Source organism: Ruditapes philippinarum, unplaced genomic scaffold (assembly GCF_026571515.1).
Source record: "Ruditapes philippinarum isolate M1 unplaced genomic scaffold, ASM2657151v2 ctg323_1_1_1_1, whole genome shotgun sequence".
Lineage (NCBI taxonomy): Eukaryota > Metazoa > Mollusca > Bivalvia > Venerida > Veneridae > Ruditapes > Ruditapes philippinarum.
Genome location: NW_026856025.1, coordinates 390,131 through 411,846, shown reverse-complemented (window position 1 = coordinate 411,846; position 21,716 = coordinate 390,131). Strand labels below are relative to the sequence as shown.

At 33.4% G+C, this 21,716-nt stretch overlaps 2 protein-coding genes across 2 annotated transcripts in view; both read left to right on the top strand.

The window, feature by feature from the left end:
* LOC132745156 (uncharacterized) overlaps positions 1-12,866 on the top strand; it is a gene marked incomplete at its 5' end in the record, with an annotated part of 28,732 nt that extends 15,866 nt beyond the window's left edge. The window contains 2 exon segments of the mRNA XM_060733978.1: positions 12,738-12,823; positions 12,858-12,866. Coding sequence (XP_060589961.1) covers positions 12,738-12,823; positions 12,858-12,866 — 95 coding nt within the window.
* Positions 12,867-12,917: 51 nt separating this feature from the next.
* LOC132745166 (uncharacterized) overlaps positions 12,918-21,716 on the top strand; it is a 69,032-nt gene continuing 60,233 nt past the window's right edge. The window contains exon 1 of the mRNA XM_060733992.1: positions 12,918-12,967. Within this exon, the coding sequence (XP_060589975.1) occupies positions 12,963-12,967 (5 nt within the window). The 5' untranslated portion in view covers positions 12,918-12,962. The remainder of the gene's footprint in view (positions 12,968-21,716) is intronic.

The window sequence follows — 21,716 nt, the reverse complement described above, 5'->3', positions numbered from 1 at the left end:
GGTGAACATTTGAGCCAAGTTTGAAGTAAATCTTTCAAGTAGTGTAGGACTTACAGAGCGGACATGACATACTGTGTAAAATTTAATTGTTTGATATTTGACCTTCAATTGTGACCTTGACCTTGAGCTGACACATGGGCGACATGGGTTCTGCACATCCCCTGGTTGAGGTGAACATTTGAGCCAAGTTTGAAGAAAATCTTTCAAGTAGTGTAGGACTTACAGAGCGGACATGACATACTGTGTAATATTAGATTGTTTGATATTTGACCTTCAATTGTGACCATGACCTTGAACTGACACATGGGCAACATGGATTCTGCACATCCCCTTGTTGAAGTGAACATTTGAGCCAAATTTGAAGAAAATCTTTCAATCAGTGTAGGACTTACAGAGCGGACACAACATACTGTGTAATATTTGATTGTTTGATATTTGACCTTCAATTGTGACCTTGACCTTGAGCTGGCACATGGGCCACATGGGTTCTGCACATCCTCTTGTTGAGGTGAACATTTGAGCCAAGTTTGAAGAAAATCTTTCAAGTAGTGTAGGACTTACAGAGCGGACACGACATACTGTGTAATATTTGATTGTTTGATATTTGACCTTCAATTGTGACCTTGACCTTGAGCTGACACATGGGCGACATGGGTTCTGCACATCCCCTGGTTGAGGTGAACAGTTGAGCCAAGTTTGAAGAAAATCTTTCAACTAGTGTAAGACTTACAGAGCGGACACGACATACTGTGTAATATTTGATAGTGTTTTGATATTTGACCTTCAATTGTGACCTTGACCTTGAACTGACACATGGGCAATATGGGTTCTGCACATCCCCTTGTTGAGATGAACATTTGAGCCAAGTTTGAAGAAAATCCTTCAATTGGTATAGGAGTTATAGAGCGGACACGAAAATGGAGACGGACCGACCGACGGACGGACCGACCGACCGACGCGACAAAGCGAATCCATTAAAGCCCCCCCCTACATTTTGTGGTGGGGGTATAACAATATTTGTCAGAAAACATTTTCATGAAACTTAAAGGGAAAGACAAGGTTAGAATAGAAACTTGATTTCAGAAAAAGAATACTATAAATAATAAATCTGCAAATTTTCTGCCGCCAAATAATAATATTAAACGAATGATATCAAAATTTAAATCGCTTAATCACCGATTTCTACAAATCAGTAAGCGCGGCCATGTTTGTGTATTGGCCGTATAAAAACAGGTGCGCGTGATGTCATTTCCCCACATCTTTAGATTCATGATAAATCTAGTTGAATCGTAGGGAAATATTAATATAATAAAGTATTGACCAGACAATTTAATTTTCACAGGAGGTATAGAGGAGATTTTTTTATGGTTCAAAATACGCAACAATATCAAAAACAAAAAAAATAAAGAAAGTAACATACGGCTAGCCAAAAGTTCTAGCCGTACGTGAGTCACGAACGACTAGCCAGGACGCACTGTATTGTCTAGCCCATCTAGTCTAGCCGTACGGCACTTTTCAAAATTATATGGAAGTCGAACGTTATAAAATTCTTGATTTTTATACTTATCATTTGTTGTTTTATTTGTATGAATTATTTAATCATTTTTGTTAATTTCAAGCACATGGATCGAATAAGAAATGATCGGAGTGGAATAAATAAATAAAAAGAACATTGAATGAAAAAAAAAAATGAAAAAAACGGGCCCGTACGCTAGCCAAATCCATTATAAACCCTACTAAAACGTGTTCTTAATAGTACATATAATTAAATTTTTGCAGTTTGATTCTGGCTTTCAAATTTAAAGGTATGAACATATGTTATAATTGATGTACGCATTTCAAAAATATAAGCAACTCTTTAGAAAAGTAAATTGTTAACATGTCTGTCAACGTATGATGCTGGGCTTCGTTATCGTAGCCTAATATTAACTGCATGCAAATCATTTTTATTGGCTGCTCAAAAATCTAATTTGCATAATTTATTCACACAATTGCTGGTTCTTACTACTTATGTCTAATACTGCGCATTGTCCATTTTAATTGTTCCTAATTTGCACCAAATATTCCTGTCACACTGTGTACTGACGATTTTTATTGCTTCTTTGTATGCCTCTGTGCCGACAGACCTTTTGATCATGCACAATGTTGCCCTGATTGGTTAATCACCCTTGTCATTATATTCTAATGAACGAAATAGACATCTATTTTTTTACGCTTCATCAGTGAACTGAATGACCTTAGGGGGAATTAGGTTCCACACCTGTCAGTAAATTACAGCACGTCATAGCAACACATTTTTTTTCAGTTACCGATAATCATTTTAAATATTAAGTAAATTTATGTTTTTGTTTTATTGGATTAAATTTACGGTAGTAGAAATGCGTATCTGTCGGGGAAAGGAATTTGGTAAGTAGATAACGTGGAAAAAAGCTTTAGGGAACTGGATAAACCCGAAAATATGCGTAATTATAGGGGAATGGGCAACCTGTTGCTGTTGGTACCAGTTTTGACTGGGTGCCTAAATAACCGAACGGACAGTTTTGTTTTCATACGATATTAGTCTGGCTGCCGCTTTTCCTGCGCCATTCTCTTTTTTAGCGTCAATGGCGGAAAATAGCGTCCTCAGCATATTGGATTTAATGAGTTGATATTTGACCTGAAAAAAAGATACATGACCGGCGATGTACCCTATTTGGACAGCTTGTCTAGCGAAAATTAAGTACAAAATAAAAGGATATATCGTCAATTTGAAGAAGTTTTTCATAGTACCCAAATTAAATTTATTGTATATCTTTGAAAATTAAGCAGTCATTGCTTAAATCATGTGGTGGGATCATCAGCAAGCTTGAATATCGGACAAATGATAATTAATGTCGCGGCGTCTTCAATTAATTAATTAAAGCAATTCAGTTCCATATGATGTTTTCATAAATGATATATAATGTACGCAATAAATTTAATAAGTTCTTCATCAAGATATATTTCAGTTGTACCAGCGTGTACACCTATACCGGAAGTGGGTATAACACGTCACAATCTCGGTCTCGTCTGTCTCGCGAGAATGACAGAACACCAAAATGGCGACGCCCATGAACTTATTTCTCAAGTTAAAAATAGTGTCTTAAAACACGAATTTCTCTCTTATAGGGTTGATGTCAATAGGAAAACTGTCATGGTTCCTCTTTTTAAATGATGAATATTTATATTAGACAGACATCAATCCATCCATTCCTATTCCTTTAAAATATATGTTTCTGATCATCAACCTCATCATATGTGACAAGGTTTACAACTCTAGCACAAAAAGGCTAGGTTCAGCAGGAGTGAAAAATTGCCCTGTGTCAGAAATTCATTAAAAATTTCAATAAAAGTTCATATTTTTGTGCTTTATCAGAAACAAGAACACATTTGGTGATTATTTTATTTATTTGGTTACCATAGCAACCAAGCTAAATTCAGCATTTATTGCCGTTTTGAACATGTTTCGCTCTCATAATACTGTTTTTCTTATTCTAAAATACGCCAACTTATTTTCCTTCCAGCTTCTGTAAGGTTGGTGTTGATATTTAAACACTAAATGAATTCATAAACAAAAAATTCCATGGTAATATAAACAATTTTTGGCCGGGTTGCACTGGTGCAAATCCGGGTTATAGTATGGTGAATTGGGGCGGCGGGTGGGCAGGCGGGCGGGCGGGAAAAATATTTTCGTAACAGTTTTCTCAGCAACTACTTATCACAGCCTCTTGATATTTGGCATACAGCATTGACACATGGTCCCATACCGTGGGGATTCGATTTCAGGTCTGTCGCTCATCCACTTCCTGTTTATCCACTTAGTTACATTAGTTAGATTTTTTTGACATTAATGGTCAATGGTAGGAAATTTTCGTAACAGTTTTTCTCAGCAACTACTTATCACAGCCTCTTGATATTTGGCATACAGCATTGACACATGGTCCCATACTGTGGGATTTGATTTTAAGGTCTGTCGCTCATCCACTTCCTGTTTATCCACTTATTTAAATTAGTTAGATTTTTCGACATTAATGGTCAATGGTAGGAAATTTTCGTAAAAGTTTTCTCAGCAACTACTTATCACAGCCTCTTGATATTTGGCATACAGCATTGACACATTGTCCCATACTGTGGAATTCGATTTCTAGTCTGCAGCTCATCCACTTCCTGTTCACATTAATGGTCAATGGTAGGAAATTTTCGTAACATTTTTCTCAGAAACTACTAATCACAGCCTCTTGATATTTGGCATACAGCATTGACACATGGTCCCATACTGTGGGATTCGATTTTAGGTGTGTAGCTAATCCACTTCCTGTTTACCTACTGAATTAAATTTTCGACATTAATGGGTCAATGGAAATTTTTTTTCGTAACATCACAGCCTCATGATATTTGGTGTACAAATGCAACCCGGCCTTTTCTGTCTTTGACCCATTTTCATATCTTTTGACACTGCAAAATAGCGAGATTTACCGAATTGCTTACATTATTGCAATCTGGACTATTGTTAATTTTATCAAATGAATTAACTGTAAGCTCTTAGTACAATGGTAGATTTTACATATTTTTTTGCACAAAAAGGAATGTGAATGTTTTGGTGGTCACAATGTTGCTATGAAAACATGAACCAGTTTTATAAGCTTGACATATTTTCGAAGAAAAATAGAGGTTCATGTATTATAACAGTCATGGCAGCATTTAACCTTGATCATAACTTTTTAAAATTTCAGTTTATTGTCTTTATACTTAGCGACAACAATCTTTGAGACAATACCTTTTAGAAGACTAGACTTAACTTGACCTTCAGTTATAAATGATCTTGACCTTCAAGGTCAAATGTCTAAATTTTGCTTACTTTTTGCTGATTTTTGCTATAAGTGGCTATTCCTTTGTTAATTTTGAATGAATTGTCTTCTAGCTTGAACAAAACAGTCTTTTGAGGATAGAATTGCAATCTAACTTTACAAGACAAGACCTTGACCTTCAATCATAAATAACCTTGATCTTGAAGGTCAAATCATTTAAAATTTCTTTTTTTTCTGTATCTGGCTATAACTTTGTTATTTATAAATGCATTAACTTCATATTTAGACATAACATATTTTGGTCAGGACCTTAATTCATGGATATCAAACTAAAATTGACCTTGACTTATTTATGACCTTGACCCTGAAGGTCAAATTATAGAATTTTCACTACTTAAATATATATTGTTATAATTGCCTATGACTTGGTTATTAATCAAAATAGATTATCTTCATACTTGGACAAGTTCTTCTCAATGGCTGAACTGCCTTGACCTTGAGTTTTCAATGACCTTGACCGTGAAGGTCATACAATTGAACTTGGTTAAGTTGTCATAATTTTGTTATTTATCTACGGATTTGTAACATAAGTGGACTAGACAACCCTTGTGACCAAACGGACATGTTGAATAAATCATATATGACCGTCACCGTCATATGATTGAATTTTTCTTATATTTTCTTAACTTTATCATTTTATTTATGGAAATCATTCATACTTGAACAAAACAACAAGTATTACTAGACAGATCTATCAAACTTTGAAAAAAAGAAACAACATTTTTTTTAAAGATTTGTTTAACCCATTTGTTTGTCTGCTTTTAGAAAAAGTATAGAAGTCAAGCGTTGTTCCCGCTAGCTCTTGTTTCATAGAATACAAGTTTAATGTAAGTACTTAATAATTCACATGGTCACCATGTTTAATGTATTGAACCTTTACATGAATTTGATTCTCAGAAGCTTTCCCTCTTGGTTAAGTACACATAAATTCAGTTCTATAATTTGAGAAAAAGTGACAAAAACATGTTGGAAAAAGTCAAAAGAAAGAAGTAACACAATTTTTGAGAGTAGACAATTAAAGTATCCCAGATACTATGTTAACAAGAAACAGAATATTCCATTAAATATAAGATACATGTAGATAAATAAACAATTTTTATGTCAACTCCAACAAGAATATCGAACAACACATATACCCCCCTTTTTAGCCCTTGACTTACATAATTGGTAATTTTGTTACAGAAACTTGTCAAAAATGGGTACATGGAAGTGTTTAATTATGGAAAAAAGAAAAATAATGAAGACTTTGTGATGAATAGTTTTCAAGATAATGAGGTATTTAAGGCCCCTGTGACCTGGAACTTTGAACTAGTGACCCAAAATCAATAGGGGTCATCTAATAGGTATTACTAATCAATACTACAAATATGAAGACTTTGTGATAAATAGTTTTCAAGATAACAAGAGCCATGTCAACATTGCCATCCCCCGCTGAATGTGTTTGCTCATTGGAAGAATGTATATGTAGTAGAGCAGAATAATTCCATTTTAAGAGGTCTTTTGGTAATGAAAACTGATGGCTATAGTGATTACAGATTTGAAACCTATGTGAATACTGATGGCTGAAAATAACAAAGGGCAATAACTGAAAAATAATGCAGGGTAGGTTATCATTCTTGTGTGCTCGACCCTCCTCAGTAAAATCTATCCACCTATGAAGTTTCAAGTTGATACCTCAAATACTTTTTGAGAAAAAAATTGAATTGAAAAATTAAGTATGAAAAATAACAAAGGGCAATAACTAAAAAATTATAAAAGGTAGAGTTATCATTCTTGTGCACTGCACACCTCCTGAGTGAGATCTATGCACCTATGAAGTTTCATAATGATATCTCAAAGGCCTTTTGAGTTATGCTCTGGACAAAATTAATTTTGAAAAATAAAAAAAGGGCAATAACTAAACAATTATGCAGGGTAGAGTTATCGTTCTTGTGCACTGCACTCTTCCTCAATGAGATTCATCCACCTATGAAGTTTCAAGTTGATACCTCAAATACTTTTTGAGATATGCTCCGGACAAAATAGTATGAAAAAGAACAAAGGGCAATAACTCAAAAATTGTACAGGGAAGAGTTATCATTCTTAAGCACAGCATTCCTCCTCAATAAAATCTATCCACCTATGACATTTCATGTTGACATCTCAAACACTTTTGAGTTATGTTCCACTCGGGTGAAAAATTAGGTATGAAAAAAAACAAAGGGCAATAACTCAAAAATTATGAAAGGTAGAGTTATCATTCTTGTGCACTGCACACCTCCTGAGTGAGATCTATGCACCTATGAAGTTTCATTTTGATATCTCAAAGGCTTTTTGAGTTATGCTCTGGACAAAAATTAATTTTGAAAAATAACAAAGGGCAATAACTCAAAAATAATGCAGGGTAGAGTTATCATTCTTGTGGAATGCACTCCTCCTCAATGAGATCCATCCACCTATGAAGTTTCAAGTTGATACCTCAAATACTTTTTGAGATAAGCTCTGGACAAAATAGCATGAAAAAGAACAAAGGGCAATAACTCAAAAATTGTATAGGGAAGAGTTATCATTCTTGCGCACAACATTCCTCCTCAATAAGATCTATCCAACTATGACATTTCATGTTGATATCTCAAAAACTTTTTGAGTTTTTCTCCACTCAGGTGAAAAATTAAGTATGAAAAATAACAAAGGGCAATAACTCAAAAATTATGAAAGGTAGAGTTATCATTCTTGTGCACTGCACACCTCTTGAGTGAGATATATGCACCTATGAAGTTTCATGTTGATATCTCATAGGCTTTTGGAGTTATGCTCTGGACAAAAATCAATTTTGAAAAATAACAAAGGGCAATAACTCAAAAATTATGCAGGGTAGAGTTATCATTCTTGTGCACTGCACTCCTCCTCAATGAGGTCTATCCACCTATGAAGTTTCAAGTTGATAACTCAAATACTTTTAGAGATATGCTCCGGACAAAGATGTCGGACGGAAGGTCGGACGGACGGACGGAGACTATTTCTATATCCCCCGGCGGGGGATAATAAGCCGAAACCAAACTGACATTCAAGAACCCTGTGAACTTTACCTTTGACTTACTCAACCCAAAATCAATAGGTTCACTTACTTGTGATAACAAATCTTCAAGATAATATGCGGAAACCATTCTGACACTTAAGGCCCCTGTGACCTTGACCTTTGATCTAGTGACCCCAAAAGCAATACGGATCATCTGTTGGTTATGACCAATCACTTTGTGAAATATGAAGACTTTGTGATTATTATCAAGATAATGAGCTGAAACCATTTTACCATTCAAAGACCCTGTGACCTTGACCAATCACTATGTGAAATATGAATACTTTGTAATGAATACTTTTCAAGATAATCAGCAGAAACCATTTTCACATTTAAGGCCCCTGTGACCTTGACCTTTGACCTATTGACCCCAAAATCAAACTGGGTTACCTACTAGTTATGACCAATCAATATGTGAAATATGACTTCTTTGTGATAAATACTTTTCAAGATAATCAGCAGAAACCATTTTGACATTTAAAGCCCCTGTGACCTTGACCTTTGACCTAGTGACCCCAAAGTCAATAGGGGTCATCTATTAGTTATGACCAACCACTAGGTGAAATATGAAGACTTTGTGATGAATATTTTTCAAGATAATCAGCGGAAACCATTTTGACATTTAAGGCCCCTGTGACCTTGACCTTTGACTTAGTGACCAAAAAATCAATAGGGATCATCTACTAGTTATGACCAATCACTATGTGAAATATGAAGACTTTGTGATGAAAACTTTTCAAGATAATCAGCGGAAACCATTTTGACATTTAAGGCCCCTGTGACCTTGACCTTTGACCTAGTGACCCCAAAATCAATAGGGGTCATCTACTAGTTATGACCAATCACTATGTGAAATATGAAGACTTTGTGATAAATTCTTTCACGATAATCAGCGGAAACCATTTTGACATTTAAGGCCCATGTGACTTTGACCTTATGACCCCTAAATCAATAGGGGTCATCTACTAGTTATGACCAATCACTATGTGAAATATGAAGACGTTGTGATAAATACTTTTCAAGATAATCAGCGGAAACCATGTGGTCTACCGACGGACAGACCGACAGACAGACAGACCGACATTAGCAAAACAATATACCCCCTCTTCTTCGAAGGGGGGCATAATAAATTATCCAGTAAAATGATATTCATAATACTGCACTTTTTTACGGTTTTACAATATAAAATAAATATCATCAGAACAATATATAACATAATTATGAATGTATATCAAACCTCATAATTAGAAGTTTTCATACATGTTTTAGTTCTGAAAGACAAACAATTTTATATCACTGTTTAGTCTTAAATCTCCCACTTTCTTCGTATGAGGAGGCCTTTATATAAAAATTTCTGACAGTCTATATATTAGACATGACTAGTTTGTCTGCACTGTAAATCTGTCTGAAATAGCACGATACCCTATATAATTTATTCACAAATCTTCTGACTGACTCGTAACAAGGCTATATATAAATGTAAACAATAAATTACATTTGTTATAATACCCGTTACCAAATATACTAGTTCCCTATAAGTTAAGATTACTACATGGTTAAAAATTATGACAGAAAGTCAAAAGAAATAACTCTTCTCGCAAGATGCTATGTCCTTGTTCATGTTAGAAACATTGGATTAAGCATACAGTCATGGTCCCGAGCAGCTAGCTTTAAGCACTTTGTAATGTTAATTAATCTGTATCACTGCGCATGACCATTGTAGGTGCTGACACACTGGTGAAACATGGTGGCACAATAGTACAGTTGCCATGGTATGATCATGTTATCGTTTTTTCATCATCGTAATATGGCATTTTCACCTGCGTGTTATCGTACCATCTCATTTTGAAAGTCGTAGCCTCTGTATTGCAAGTTAAGATAAAGTAAAAAAAGTCATGATTTTCCAAACAGAACAAGTACAGGACTAGTAATAAATAGCAGTTATTTTAAACCATCTAAACACTGGGTGAGTAGGGTCTACGAACGACTAGGTTGGTTAGACAGTAATAAGAATAAGTATTATTTTAAATAGCTACTATTGGTCACACTACTTTTTTCAAATTTACATTTAAAATTCTTATTTGCCCTTTATAGCATTTACTTTTTCCTATTAGTCTATAGCTATAACAAAAATAATTACCCTTTACTATTAAGTATTAGAATAAATTAACTTACATATCAAATAGAAATAAAGAAAACAACATACATTTAAAGCCGCTTTATTAGCTTTTTGATAGACTTAAAATTGCTTGCGTAAAATATTGTCAGTTAACAAATCATAATTTGAAGCACAGCTTAAATTGAAACTAAAGCCCTGATCATGCCTATTAATTAACTGTACAATAACTTAGCTTTCTACAGAATTCTTTTTAACAGATAAAGGTATGTTCCTGACTTATAAGTAGTGAGTTTTTCCTTGAACAAGTGGTAATGTTCTTGTTTACTGATCTTCCCTTTGTTGGTGCAGTTAAAAGTTTTTTTTTCCCCGCAAAATTTGAAAGCACACATCTTTCCATGAAATGTGATGTTATATCAAGCAGTTATTGTAGCTTAAAATTCACTGTACACAGACACAGTATATCTACATTTCTTTTTGTTGAATACATCCAAATTAAAAATATGTTGATCTAAACATTTTATTTTTTTCAGTTTGTTTTGGTTTTGATATTTATTACTAGTACATTATGTATGATAACTAAAGAAAGAAAAAAAATAATAACTGTCACCCGCTGGTTTTGTACTCTGATTTCTTGGGTGACAGTCATCAACAACATCCACTAGGCCAGAGGGTGTATTACTACATGAGCTTTAAAAATAAATTCTAATTCCGTTAAAACTACTATCTGCCGTTATTCCCTCATTCTGAATAAAAAATTTCCAACTTCCTTTGTCTAAAACTAAAGATATTATAATATACAAAAGATATAGAATACAAACATTTTTCTATTTTCACACATCATTTGTGAAAAGGACTAAGTGTCGCATGTGGCTCTTCATATCTTATTTTAAGCAGGTGCAGCAGCAAAAATGACCGATAATTTGCTATTTTGGCAAATATGCATTGTAAATGACATGTACTTTTTAGATATGAAAAATACCTTTTACTGTAATATTTTGCCATGTTTTAGATAGATAATAAGTCCATTTTTTGAGAAACTTGTATAATTTTATTTTTTTTTATTGGTTTTTGAATTCATAAATTACAGGGCTAAAATGCTCCGTTAGTGAACCTTGTCCTTTTCAGATGATTTTTTTTTATAACTTCTTTATTTCATAATGTATCTACTATAAACTTCATTGATACATGTGTCTTATTATTACTCAAGTCACTATTTAGATTATCAAAGTGTTATAATTATAAAACATTTATATTAAAATTAACTGAAGTTGAAAAAATTACCCGGCACAAAAGAAAGATATCACTTGACTTTTCTCATCCTTTGTCTTATGCAACCATATTTTGAGTTTCCCTTGCCGCAGTTGCTTAATACACGTTTGACTGTACACATACATGTGACAAATGAAATGGGGCCAAATCTGAAATTTTACAGCTGGACTTTGAGGCTCAAAAAAACTGGATTATTGTGTCCCCACTATAGGGAGGGGGGGGCATTTAGATTTACCCTTGTCCGTGTGTCCTTCAGTCCGTCCATTCTTTTTGTGTTCGCACGTGGCTCAAAAAGTAATTGACCTAGAGTCATTGAAACATTACAGGAATGTTGATCAGCATGTATTAGTTGTTGCAGCTGGGTATTTTCGTGTGGTGGAGATATATTTAGTATTTTTAGAGTTATTGCCCTTTGAATTTAGTAAAAATTTCCAATTTTCAAACTTGTGTCGGCCACGTAACTAAAAAAAGTATTTGACCTAGAGTCATGAAACATTTACAGGAAATGTTGATCAGCATGTGTAGTTGTGCACCATGGTATTTTCGTTGTGGAGATATATTTAGTTATTTTTAGACTTATTGCCCTTGAATTAGTTTAAAAATTTCCAATTTTCAACTTGTGTCGCATGTAACTAAAAAAGGATTTGACCTAGAGTTTTGAAATCTTATAGGAATGTTGCTCAGCATGTAAAGTTGTGCACCTGGGTATTTTTTTGTGTGGATTATTTAGTATTTTTAGAGTTATTGCCCTTGACTTAGTTAAAACTGTTTTCATTATCTTTGAGTGCTTGAGTAAAAATCAACCAACTTTACAGCGAAAAATGATCAAACATCACTGTGAAGCTATGCCCACCTGGGATTTTTGCATGTGCATTTTTTTTCAGTTTTGTTAGAGTTATTGCTCTTGAATATGCAATTTTCAACTTGTTCATGCATAGCTCAAAAAGTATTTGACCTGTGGGCCTGAAATTTTCAAGAATGTTGGTCAGGCATGTGAATACTATGCACCTTGGGGTTGCTTGAGGATTTATTCAGTATTTGCAAAGTTTTCTTGCCCTTTACTAGTATAAAAGATTATAAACTTGTGTATATGTAAACCCAAAAAATATTTGACCTGGAGTTCATTAAGAATGACCAAAAACAGTGGAGTGGTGGGGGCAACCCGTGTCCTATTGGGACAACATTTCTAATTCTATTTTAAGTGCCCCAGTGATCTATGATTTTTTAAAGTTTTATGTTTTTAGGCTTTAGAACCTTCTGGATTAAACTTCTCTTAAGAAATGAAAGTTTGATTCTTTGTTTAATTGATCGCCTCCCCGCCGCTAATCGGCCTTATGCCTGTATGTTGAATCCTAATCCAATATCAGTGAAGAGATTTGAAATAAATTCTTCTGAATCTTTCCAGAGCAACTGAACACACCAGAGATGGTAACATTGTCATGGCATATGGCTGTGGAAGTACTGGTATATGTATTGCAGGAGTTTTACAAAGTTGTTGTTAAAAGAGAGACAATTGCTGTGCTAGCTGATCTAGTTTCTACAGTCTCACTGTTTAATGAAGGTCATAAAACTTTGCCAGTAATCCAATTATCTACATTTGGTGAAGTATGGAGCAGATACAGCCTACCTGATGAGGTAAACACTGGCCTGAAGTAGTGCCATTTCAGGTTGTATTAAATGTTTCACAGATAACAAATCCACTGTAGGAAATTGTATCTACATTGTTAATTTGTATTAATTTAAATATTGGCATATTATTGCATGTTATGACAAAGAATGCATATGAGAGCCAGAGTCAAAATGTATTTGCAGTATAATGTTTATTTTCTAATTTAGGTAATTGTGTTTGTGTAAGCTATGCTTCAAAGCATCTGCTTTCAAATGATACCAAAATCAATTAAAAATTTTATTCATGTTTAAAAAATATCTTACATGAGTAACTTTTGTTTAATATGGCTGCTCGAACAAAATACAGATACCCCATTTGCTAACGTTCTGACCAGAAGAAGGAGCTATTTAAGTATGTGTGCTTAAAAAGTAATGAAAATGTTTCCTAAATATGACAGTCAATGTATTTCTTATATTGTGATTGGAAATGAAAAAATTGGTTTCACTATTTAACCCCAGTTGGCAAGTGTGACAATAATATTTGGCCATTAAAAAATATGCCCCCATCCAAGCCCTTTGGTGATGGAGGGGGGCTATTATTGGAGTAAAAGCCGGCAGGCCAAGCATGAATACGTTTCATTGATGAATGCTATCTTTTGCAAGTCGCATTTTTAAAGAAAAACTAAAGTTAAAGTACAATTGGAAAGTACCTGTCATGTTACCAATACCCATAACTGGAAACTGGTGAACCAATAAACATCATATTTTAAAGATAACTTGTTGACAAAAAATTCATAACAAGGGCTAAGTGCTGTAAAAAACCCAGAATCCAAAGAGAGGGTGTATACATGCTCCGCCTCTGGCTTTTACTCCAATAATGGCCCCCATCCATCACCAGGCCCTGTGTTCACAAAGATTTAAGGATCAGGATCAAGATCAGGATCAAATTTAAAAACTAGAATATTCTCCATTATTTATTCTCTTAGATTGAATTTTCAGTATTAACTTGATAAAACTGGACTTGAAATAGCACGTTTATGAAATTTTAGAATTAATTTATTGTTATTTTTACAAGAAATAGGTATTTTACAGTTGATCCAAATTTTGATCTTGATCCTTAAATTGATCCTCATTTTGATCCGTTTATTTTTGCATTTGTTCTCTTATTTGTTGATTTTATCCCATAATTGGATGGTTTCTTTTCAAATAAGCAATTATATATATTTTGAATATGTTCCATTTTGATTCTAGCATAATACGGTCAGTTTTAGTTTTTAAACAATGAAAATAAAATCGGGATCAACTGATCCTGATCCTGATATTTTTTTTTGTGAACACGGGGCCAACTTCCTTGTTACGTTAACATAATATAGTAAAGTATGAAAAACCCAAAAGTGGTTCCTCCTCAAAATGTTCCCAATTTTACACAAAAAGAATTAGATCTACTAGTTTTTTTAATAATCTCTGAAAAATAAAATGTCACATGATCAATAGCACAGTTCATGAAATCCAAGTTCATAGAGACTAAAGTTCTAAGCCCTAGGAGCACAACTGAGGGCTTATCAAAGCCACTAATTTTAATGTTAACATCTTTAAGGATAATGCGCTCTTAAAGGATATAATGTTCTGAGAAATTTAAGCACTACAGTCACATCCCAGGAAAAAATTCATAACGCAACTTAGAGGGATTTGAATGAAAAATCCTTTCATAAATTTAGGAATAAGCACAGTATTACCACACTAAACATTTCCAAAAAAATATGTTTGCCATCACATAGCTTTATTGGTATTCAATAATGAATAAGACTTTTTCTGCAAATGTAAATGATACAGAAAATTGACCACTATCTCTTCAGTGGTACAAAAGGGATCTTTCACAAGATCAAATATACCTGTTTTTTTACCATGCCAAATTGTATTGTTTGTGTGTTCCTGGTCTCCAGGCTGAGGTAATGTTATTAGCAGCTCCTGATGAAATGCCTTTATAATTGAGTGCCTTCCTGATAACACTACAGCAATTAGGTTCAAAGATTTGCTGAGCGGATGTACTCTTCCATTGTATGGGAGAACCAACAGGTCTTTCTCTCGGCAGCATGACGGGGAGAAAAATATGGTAACATTAATGGAAACCAAGGTTGTGATTTCCAATATGGTAAAACTACCAGAGCTCTCTCTACTTTATCTCCAAAAAATTTATTTACCATCTTACTTATTAAAGCAAAAGGTGAAAAAAAAAATATGGTTTGTAAGAATGCCAAGAGACAGAAAAAACATCACTAAAAATAGCTCCTGGTTCAGGGTACCAAGAAACAAAACAATCTTACTGTTTATTTATCCTGGATGCAAATAATCTATATCTGGTACAATTAAAGAAATGTCTACATAATCTTTTGAAAATCCATTCAGTGGAGTCTGAAAACTGTCTAGGATAAAAATCAGCAATAGTATTATCTATCCCTGCAACATGTCCTGCTGAAATGAAAATGTTCTTCGACAAACACCAGTGCCAACTATCTGATGCCAATGTATCTAAGTCCAAAGAGGCCATCCCTCCCATGTCTAGAATATATGTTACAGCAGTAACAGAATCACCCTGAAATTGTATATGTATGTTTGTGCACTTTGAATACAAAGTTTGTAGAGAAAAGAAAATTGTTAGTTATTCTAAATAATTAATATGATATTGCAATTCTAATGATGACCATCTACCCTGAGTAACCTTTCCAGACATTAAGAGGTCAACACAGCCAAAACCTGTAAGCAAAGTATCTGTCCTAAAATAAAAACCAACCTTATTCAGTCTTATTTGCTTACCATTTTTAGCTTTTAAATTGTTCAACCACCAGTTTAAGTCATCTTTACTTTTTTCAGACAATTTAATCTAAACTTTGATCTAAACCTATAATTTTATCCCTTTTATAAGTTACGATTCTAAAACGGCATAAAAAGCATTAATTATGGATTCAATAAAAGTTACGAGATCTTTTATCACTACATATATATGATTGTTGTAATAAAGCTCTGGCTTTTGACAAAATTTTCTCAATTTTTTCTTCAGTTAATAAAACCATAAATAAGACTGAATCAACAATGAATCTAAAAAAGACAATTCTTTTACATGGAATGCATACATACTTTTCTTATTAACTGAAAAACCAACTGATTCTAAAGTATTTCAAATTAATTGTGTATTCTGTGCGCAAACATCTTTTACCTGATTCATGATTAAAGAATCATCTATATAATATGCGTAGCGTACTCCATGGAATCTAAGCCATGCATAAATAGGCTTTAGAATTTTTGTGAAAACTCTTGGAGCTGAACTTAAACCAAATGGTAACACCTGATATTGCCAAAGTGTATTATTCCATATAAACTTTAAATATTTTTGATAATCAGAATGAATTGGAACTGAAAAAAAATATGCATCAGATAATCAACCGAATTAAAATCATCTCTGAATAAGGTCCAAAACTATCTTTAGATGTTCTTGCTTGAAATGTTCATACAATACAAAGACATTTAATTAATTTCCTTAGATTAATTATTGGTCTTAACTTTCCATAAGCTTTGGAACTATAAAAATATTCTAAATAAATTCACCTTTTTATACACCTGAAAAAATTTCAGCGTATATTGTTATGCACCCGATTGTCGGAAGGATGAGCATAATTACTCGCCGCTTTGTCCGTACACCCAGTTGTCGGTAAGGGCAATTTAAGAGAAGTAGGGGGCCATGTAACTGTAAACAGAACAAAAGAGAAAAATAAAGTTCATTCCATAACAATAGAATAAGGGGCCATGGCCCTCTATTAAACAAAAGAAAATAAAGAAATGGCCCCTTAGTCAATTTAAATGCCCTGTCCGTCCTCTTTTCTTGTCCGGGACATAACAAGAGGTATCAACATGAAACTTTGTAGGTAAATAGATCTCATTGGGTAGATGTGCAGTGCATAAGAACCATAACTCTGCCTTGCCTTATTTTAGAGTTATTGCCCTTTGTTCATTTTTGTGTCGCCTCTACCTCAGTTTCCGTTCATTATTTTAGTAACGGTTACACACATTTAACTCAAATTTGACATATGGATATATCATGAGAAAATACCGGTCAAGTTTAAATTTTGTCATGGTCCAATGATTTTTGACAGAGTTATGCCCCTTGATTCAATTTTCAGTTTCCTTCATTATCTCCCCCCAAATGGTATTACACATTCAAGTCAAATTTGACATATGAATACGTCAAAGAAATGCGCAGGTCAGAATTGAATTTGGTCGTGGTTCGATTATTTTTGGCAGAGCTATGTCCCTTTCACTTTGAAAATAATATCAAATTTTCAGTTTCTGTTCATTATTTCCCCAACTGTATTACACATTCAACTCAAATTTGACATGGAAATGGGAAAGGAATGTGCAGGTCAAGTTCGCATTTGGTTATGGTTTGATGATTTTTGGCAGGGTTATGCCCCTTTCACTTTGAAAATAATATTAAATTTTCAGTTTCCGTTCATTATCTCCCCAACGGTATTTTACACATTCAACTCAAATTTGACCTTAAGATACATCTTAGGAATAAGCACTTCAAGTTTGGATATGGTCATGGTTTGATGATTTTTTGGCAGAGTTATAACTTTAACTTTGAAAAAAAAATGGAAATTTTCAGTTTCCGTTCATTATCTCCGCAACAGTTGTACATATTCAACTCAAATTTAACATGTTTATATGTCATAAAAAACAAAGCTGGTCAAGTTCGAATTTGGTCATGATTTGATGATAGCTGACAGAGTTATCTCTCTTAAACTTTGAAAAAAAAAACAGAAATTTTTAGTTTCCATTCATTTATGATCTCCCCAATGGTTGTACACTATCAACTCAAATTTGACATAGATACATCTTCAGAATAAGCAGTTCAAGTTTGAATTTGGTCATGGTTCAATGATTTTGGACAAAGTTATCTCTCTTGAATGTTGGAAAACTTTTGAATTTTCACTTTCAGCACTCATACTTTTGTGGAAATGTATGTAGTCATTATTTTGGCTACAAATATGCACTATGCATTATTTACAAAAGGTTAACACTGAATATTTTCAGTGCCTTGAACTTTGTATAAAAATGGTTTGTGTTTACATTGAATAGTTTTAAGGGCTTTGAACTTAAAATGAAAAAAATAGTTTGTGCAAAAAATTTGGAACTAAATATTATAACATCTGAAATTTTGGCTGCATGTAGGGGCGATCGTGGCGTGACGACACATTTCTAGTTTCTTCCTATGTTTAAAAATTTGGTTGCTATGGCAACAAATAGTTTTTAAATATGTCAAATATAACAATATTTGTGATCCTCAAAAAGAAGTGAAAACATTTTCATGAACCTTAAAATATGGATAGATTGCAGTATGGAGATTAATTTATAGACATCATTTTAATCTTTACCATAGGGAGTATATTGAGAGATATCCTACTCTCCAAGTGTCGACAACCTCGTCAAGATTTCTGATTCAAGTTTTTACGCTTTTTCACTATAAGTTATTTATTTTGCCCCCCTTCGAAGAAGACGGGGTATATTGTTTTGCTTATGTCGATCTGTCTGTCCGTCTGTAGACCGTATGGTTTCTGCTGATTATCTTGAAAACTATATATCACAGTCTTCAAATTTAATATATACTGAATTGTAATAACAAGTAAATGACCCCTATTTATTTTTAGGTCAAAGGTCAAGGTCACAGCAGCCTTAACTGTCAGAATGGTTTCTGAAGCTATTTATCACAATGTCTGTGTATATTTCACATACTGATTGGTCATAACTAGTAGATGACCCCTAGTGTTTTTGGGGTCACAATGTCAAAGGTCAAGGTCAAAGTGCCTTAAATGCAAGAAAGGTTTCTGCATATTATCTTGAAAACTTATCATCTAAAATAGTAGATGACCCCTATAGATTTTGGGGTCACTAGGTCAAAGGTCAAGGTCACAGTGCCTTAAATGCAAGAATAGTTTCTGCATATTATCTTGAAAACTTATCATCACAAATAGTAGATGACCCCTATTGATTTTCAGGTCACTAGGTCAAAGGTCAAGTCACAGGCACCTTAAATGTCAGAATGGTTCTGCTGATTATCTTGAATACTATTTATTTTGAAGTCTTCATATTTTACATATTGGTTTGTCATAACTGGCAGATGACCCCTCTTGATTTTTGGGTCACTAGGTTAAGGGTCAAAGTCACAGGGGCCTTAAATGTCAGAATGGTTTCTGCTGATCATCTTGAAAACAATTCATCACAAAGTCTTCATATTTCACATACTTATTGGTCATAACTAGTAGATGACCCTTATTGATTTTGGGGTCACTAGGTCAAAGGTTAAAGGTGCAACATTCGCGGCCTTGAGTATTTGTGGGTGTGACTAATCAGTGATGTAAAACTGCCTGTTATAAACCCTGAGCTAAAAATAGCATGCAGTGTTAACCTGCAGAGAGAATGTAAACAAAAACAGCTGATTTTACACGGCTCACAGATTAATTAAAGACATTATGTTCTTGACAGGAATTTAAAATATTTTTAAACTGTTAATGTATAAAACTTTTTATACATATGCAACATTTAGTTCAATGATTAACATTTTTGAAATGTAATTTTTGCCTACAACAAAATATAGTACCTGGAAGTTACTTTTACTGTTTTCATGAAGTTTAAACCATTCAAATACAAGTTAAATCAGTACTTTAAAATTTAAAATAAACCTCATAGATTAATGGATTATTGTAAATTTGTTGGATATAAAAACTTTTTGATAAAGTAAGGTCAGTAAAAGTTATTGTTTTTTTCTTATCATGTATTCAGCAATTCAATGTGTCGTCTGCTGAAAATCTCCCTCCCTGAAATATATATGGTCTGCTGAAAATCTCCCTCCCTGATATATACATGGTCTGCTACAAATCTCTCTCCCTGAAATAAACACTGCCACGTGCTTCTGTTTACTACTGAAGGTTCATGACCTGTAATGATCACATGGCTCCTCCCAGGGAATTTCAAATTTGACAGCCAGTATTTTTTTCCAGAAATACACTTAACAAAGTTATATTTTGAAAAATTTTGGTCAATCTTTATCAAAAATATCTATGCCTACATACATGCCAAGTGTTGTTTTAATGCATTTGGTAATTAATCTTAAATCTTTGAAAAAGGGTCCCTTAAGTGAAGCATGCATAAAATTAATAAGAACCTGCCCTAGCGCCATCTGCTGGCTTTTATAGTCCAGTTGGGCCTTTAAGTTCATAGTTGCCTTGAATATCAGAATGGTTTCTGCTGGTTATCTTGAAAACTATTTATCACAAAGTCTTCTTATTTCACATACTATTTGGTCATAAGTAGTAGATCACCCCCTGTTGTTTTTAGGGTCACTACGTCAAAGGTCAAGGTCACAGGGGTCTTAGGGTAAATCCGGGTAAATACGGGACAGATTTTGAATGACATTCTGTAGAAGCTTTCTGATAGGCAATTTAGTTACGTTATCTGTTATTCGTTGATGTTACTATTTGTAAAAACATATTCCTTGGACCAAAACGTTGTGGTACTACTATTTCTTATGCTCCATGTAGAAACTGGAAAATACGGACAAAGTACTGAAAATGCGGATAAGTGGTACGTAAAATACGGACATTATTACTTAGCGGTAGGGAAAATACTGACACATTGGTAGTTTAAAAAAAAAAAGTAAAACAGAAAAAAAGATCACATATGCATATATTCAAAATACAATAGTTTGGTTTTACAATAATATTATAACCTTTTGGAAGTTTATTTCTTTAGATTTATCCGTTCATAATTCAATCAGAATTAATCTGTATGCAAAAGTCAGTTAATTTTCAGTTTTTATATTTCTTTCAGAGCACCGCCCCTTATTTTTTTTGCCTTTTTTTTAATTTTTTTTGACATTTCTCTTACAATGCCCGTTTTGTTCCGACATCCTGGATTCAACAGCTCTAACGGCGTTTTCTAGTGACGTTTGATCATATCTTATAGTTTTATCTTTATAAGTATACTTTTTAGGCATCCTGAAAAGGAAGGAATGATTTGGATAATGAAATAATATGATAATTGTCAAAGAGGGAAGAGGAAAGGGAAATTATTATGTACTTTTGACAGACTCAGATATAAGAGGTTTGATAAAGATATGTTTGAATAATAGGTTAATTACACATTAAAAAGAAACAGATTAAAATGGTATACATTTAACATGATGAAGTGGCCTTGTAATTATGGCCCATATTTAGGATCAGGTTTGAAATTCAGCGCTTGTGCAATGATTTTAAAATAGATTACACTTATTTTTAAAGAGTAGTTGTTTATTGTTATTAAACATTGTCAGTTTTGTGCATTAGAATAATGAATCTGGAGAAAATGTCTTTATTTTTTTTAATTGAATCTCGTAATTGCTCTTTGTTCAGGTTGTCCATATATTCAGTACTGAGGAAAAAGTCATAAGAAAAATACAGACGATTTATTTTTTGCAAATATTTATTTAGTTAATCTTAAAATGTCTTGTGCAAGTTCATTTTTCAAAAAATAAATGTAATTTAAGAAAAATCTATTAAATTTAAAGGGAAGGCTATACAATAAATTAAAAACTAATACCTCAAAACCAAGGAGACTGGAATACCTTTGATAAAAATGTTGAAAAAAATAGCCTGGAAGCAAGGATGATTGGTTTAAAGAAAGGATATGACGTCATACATACCTTATGACATTATCACTGTTAGATATATTCGAACACGAATATTAA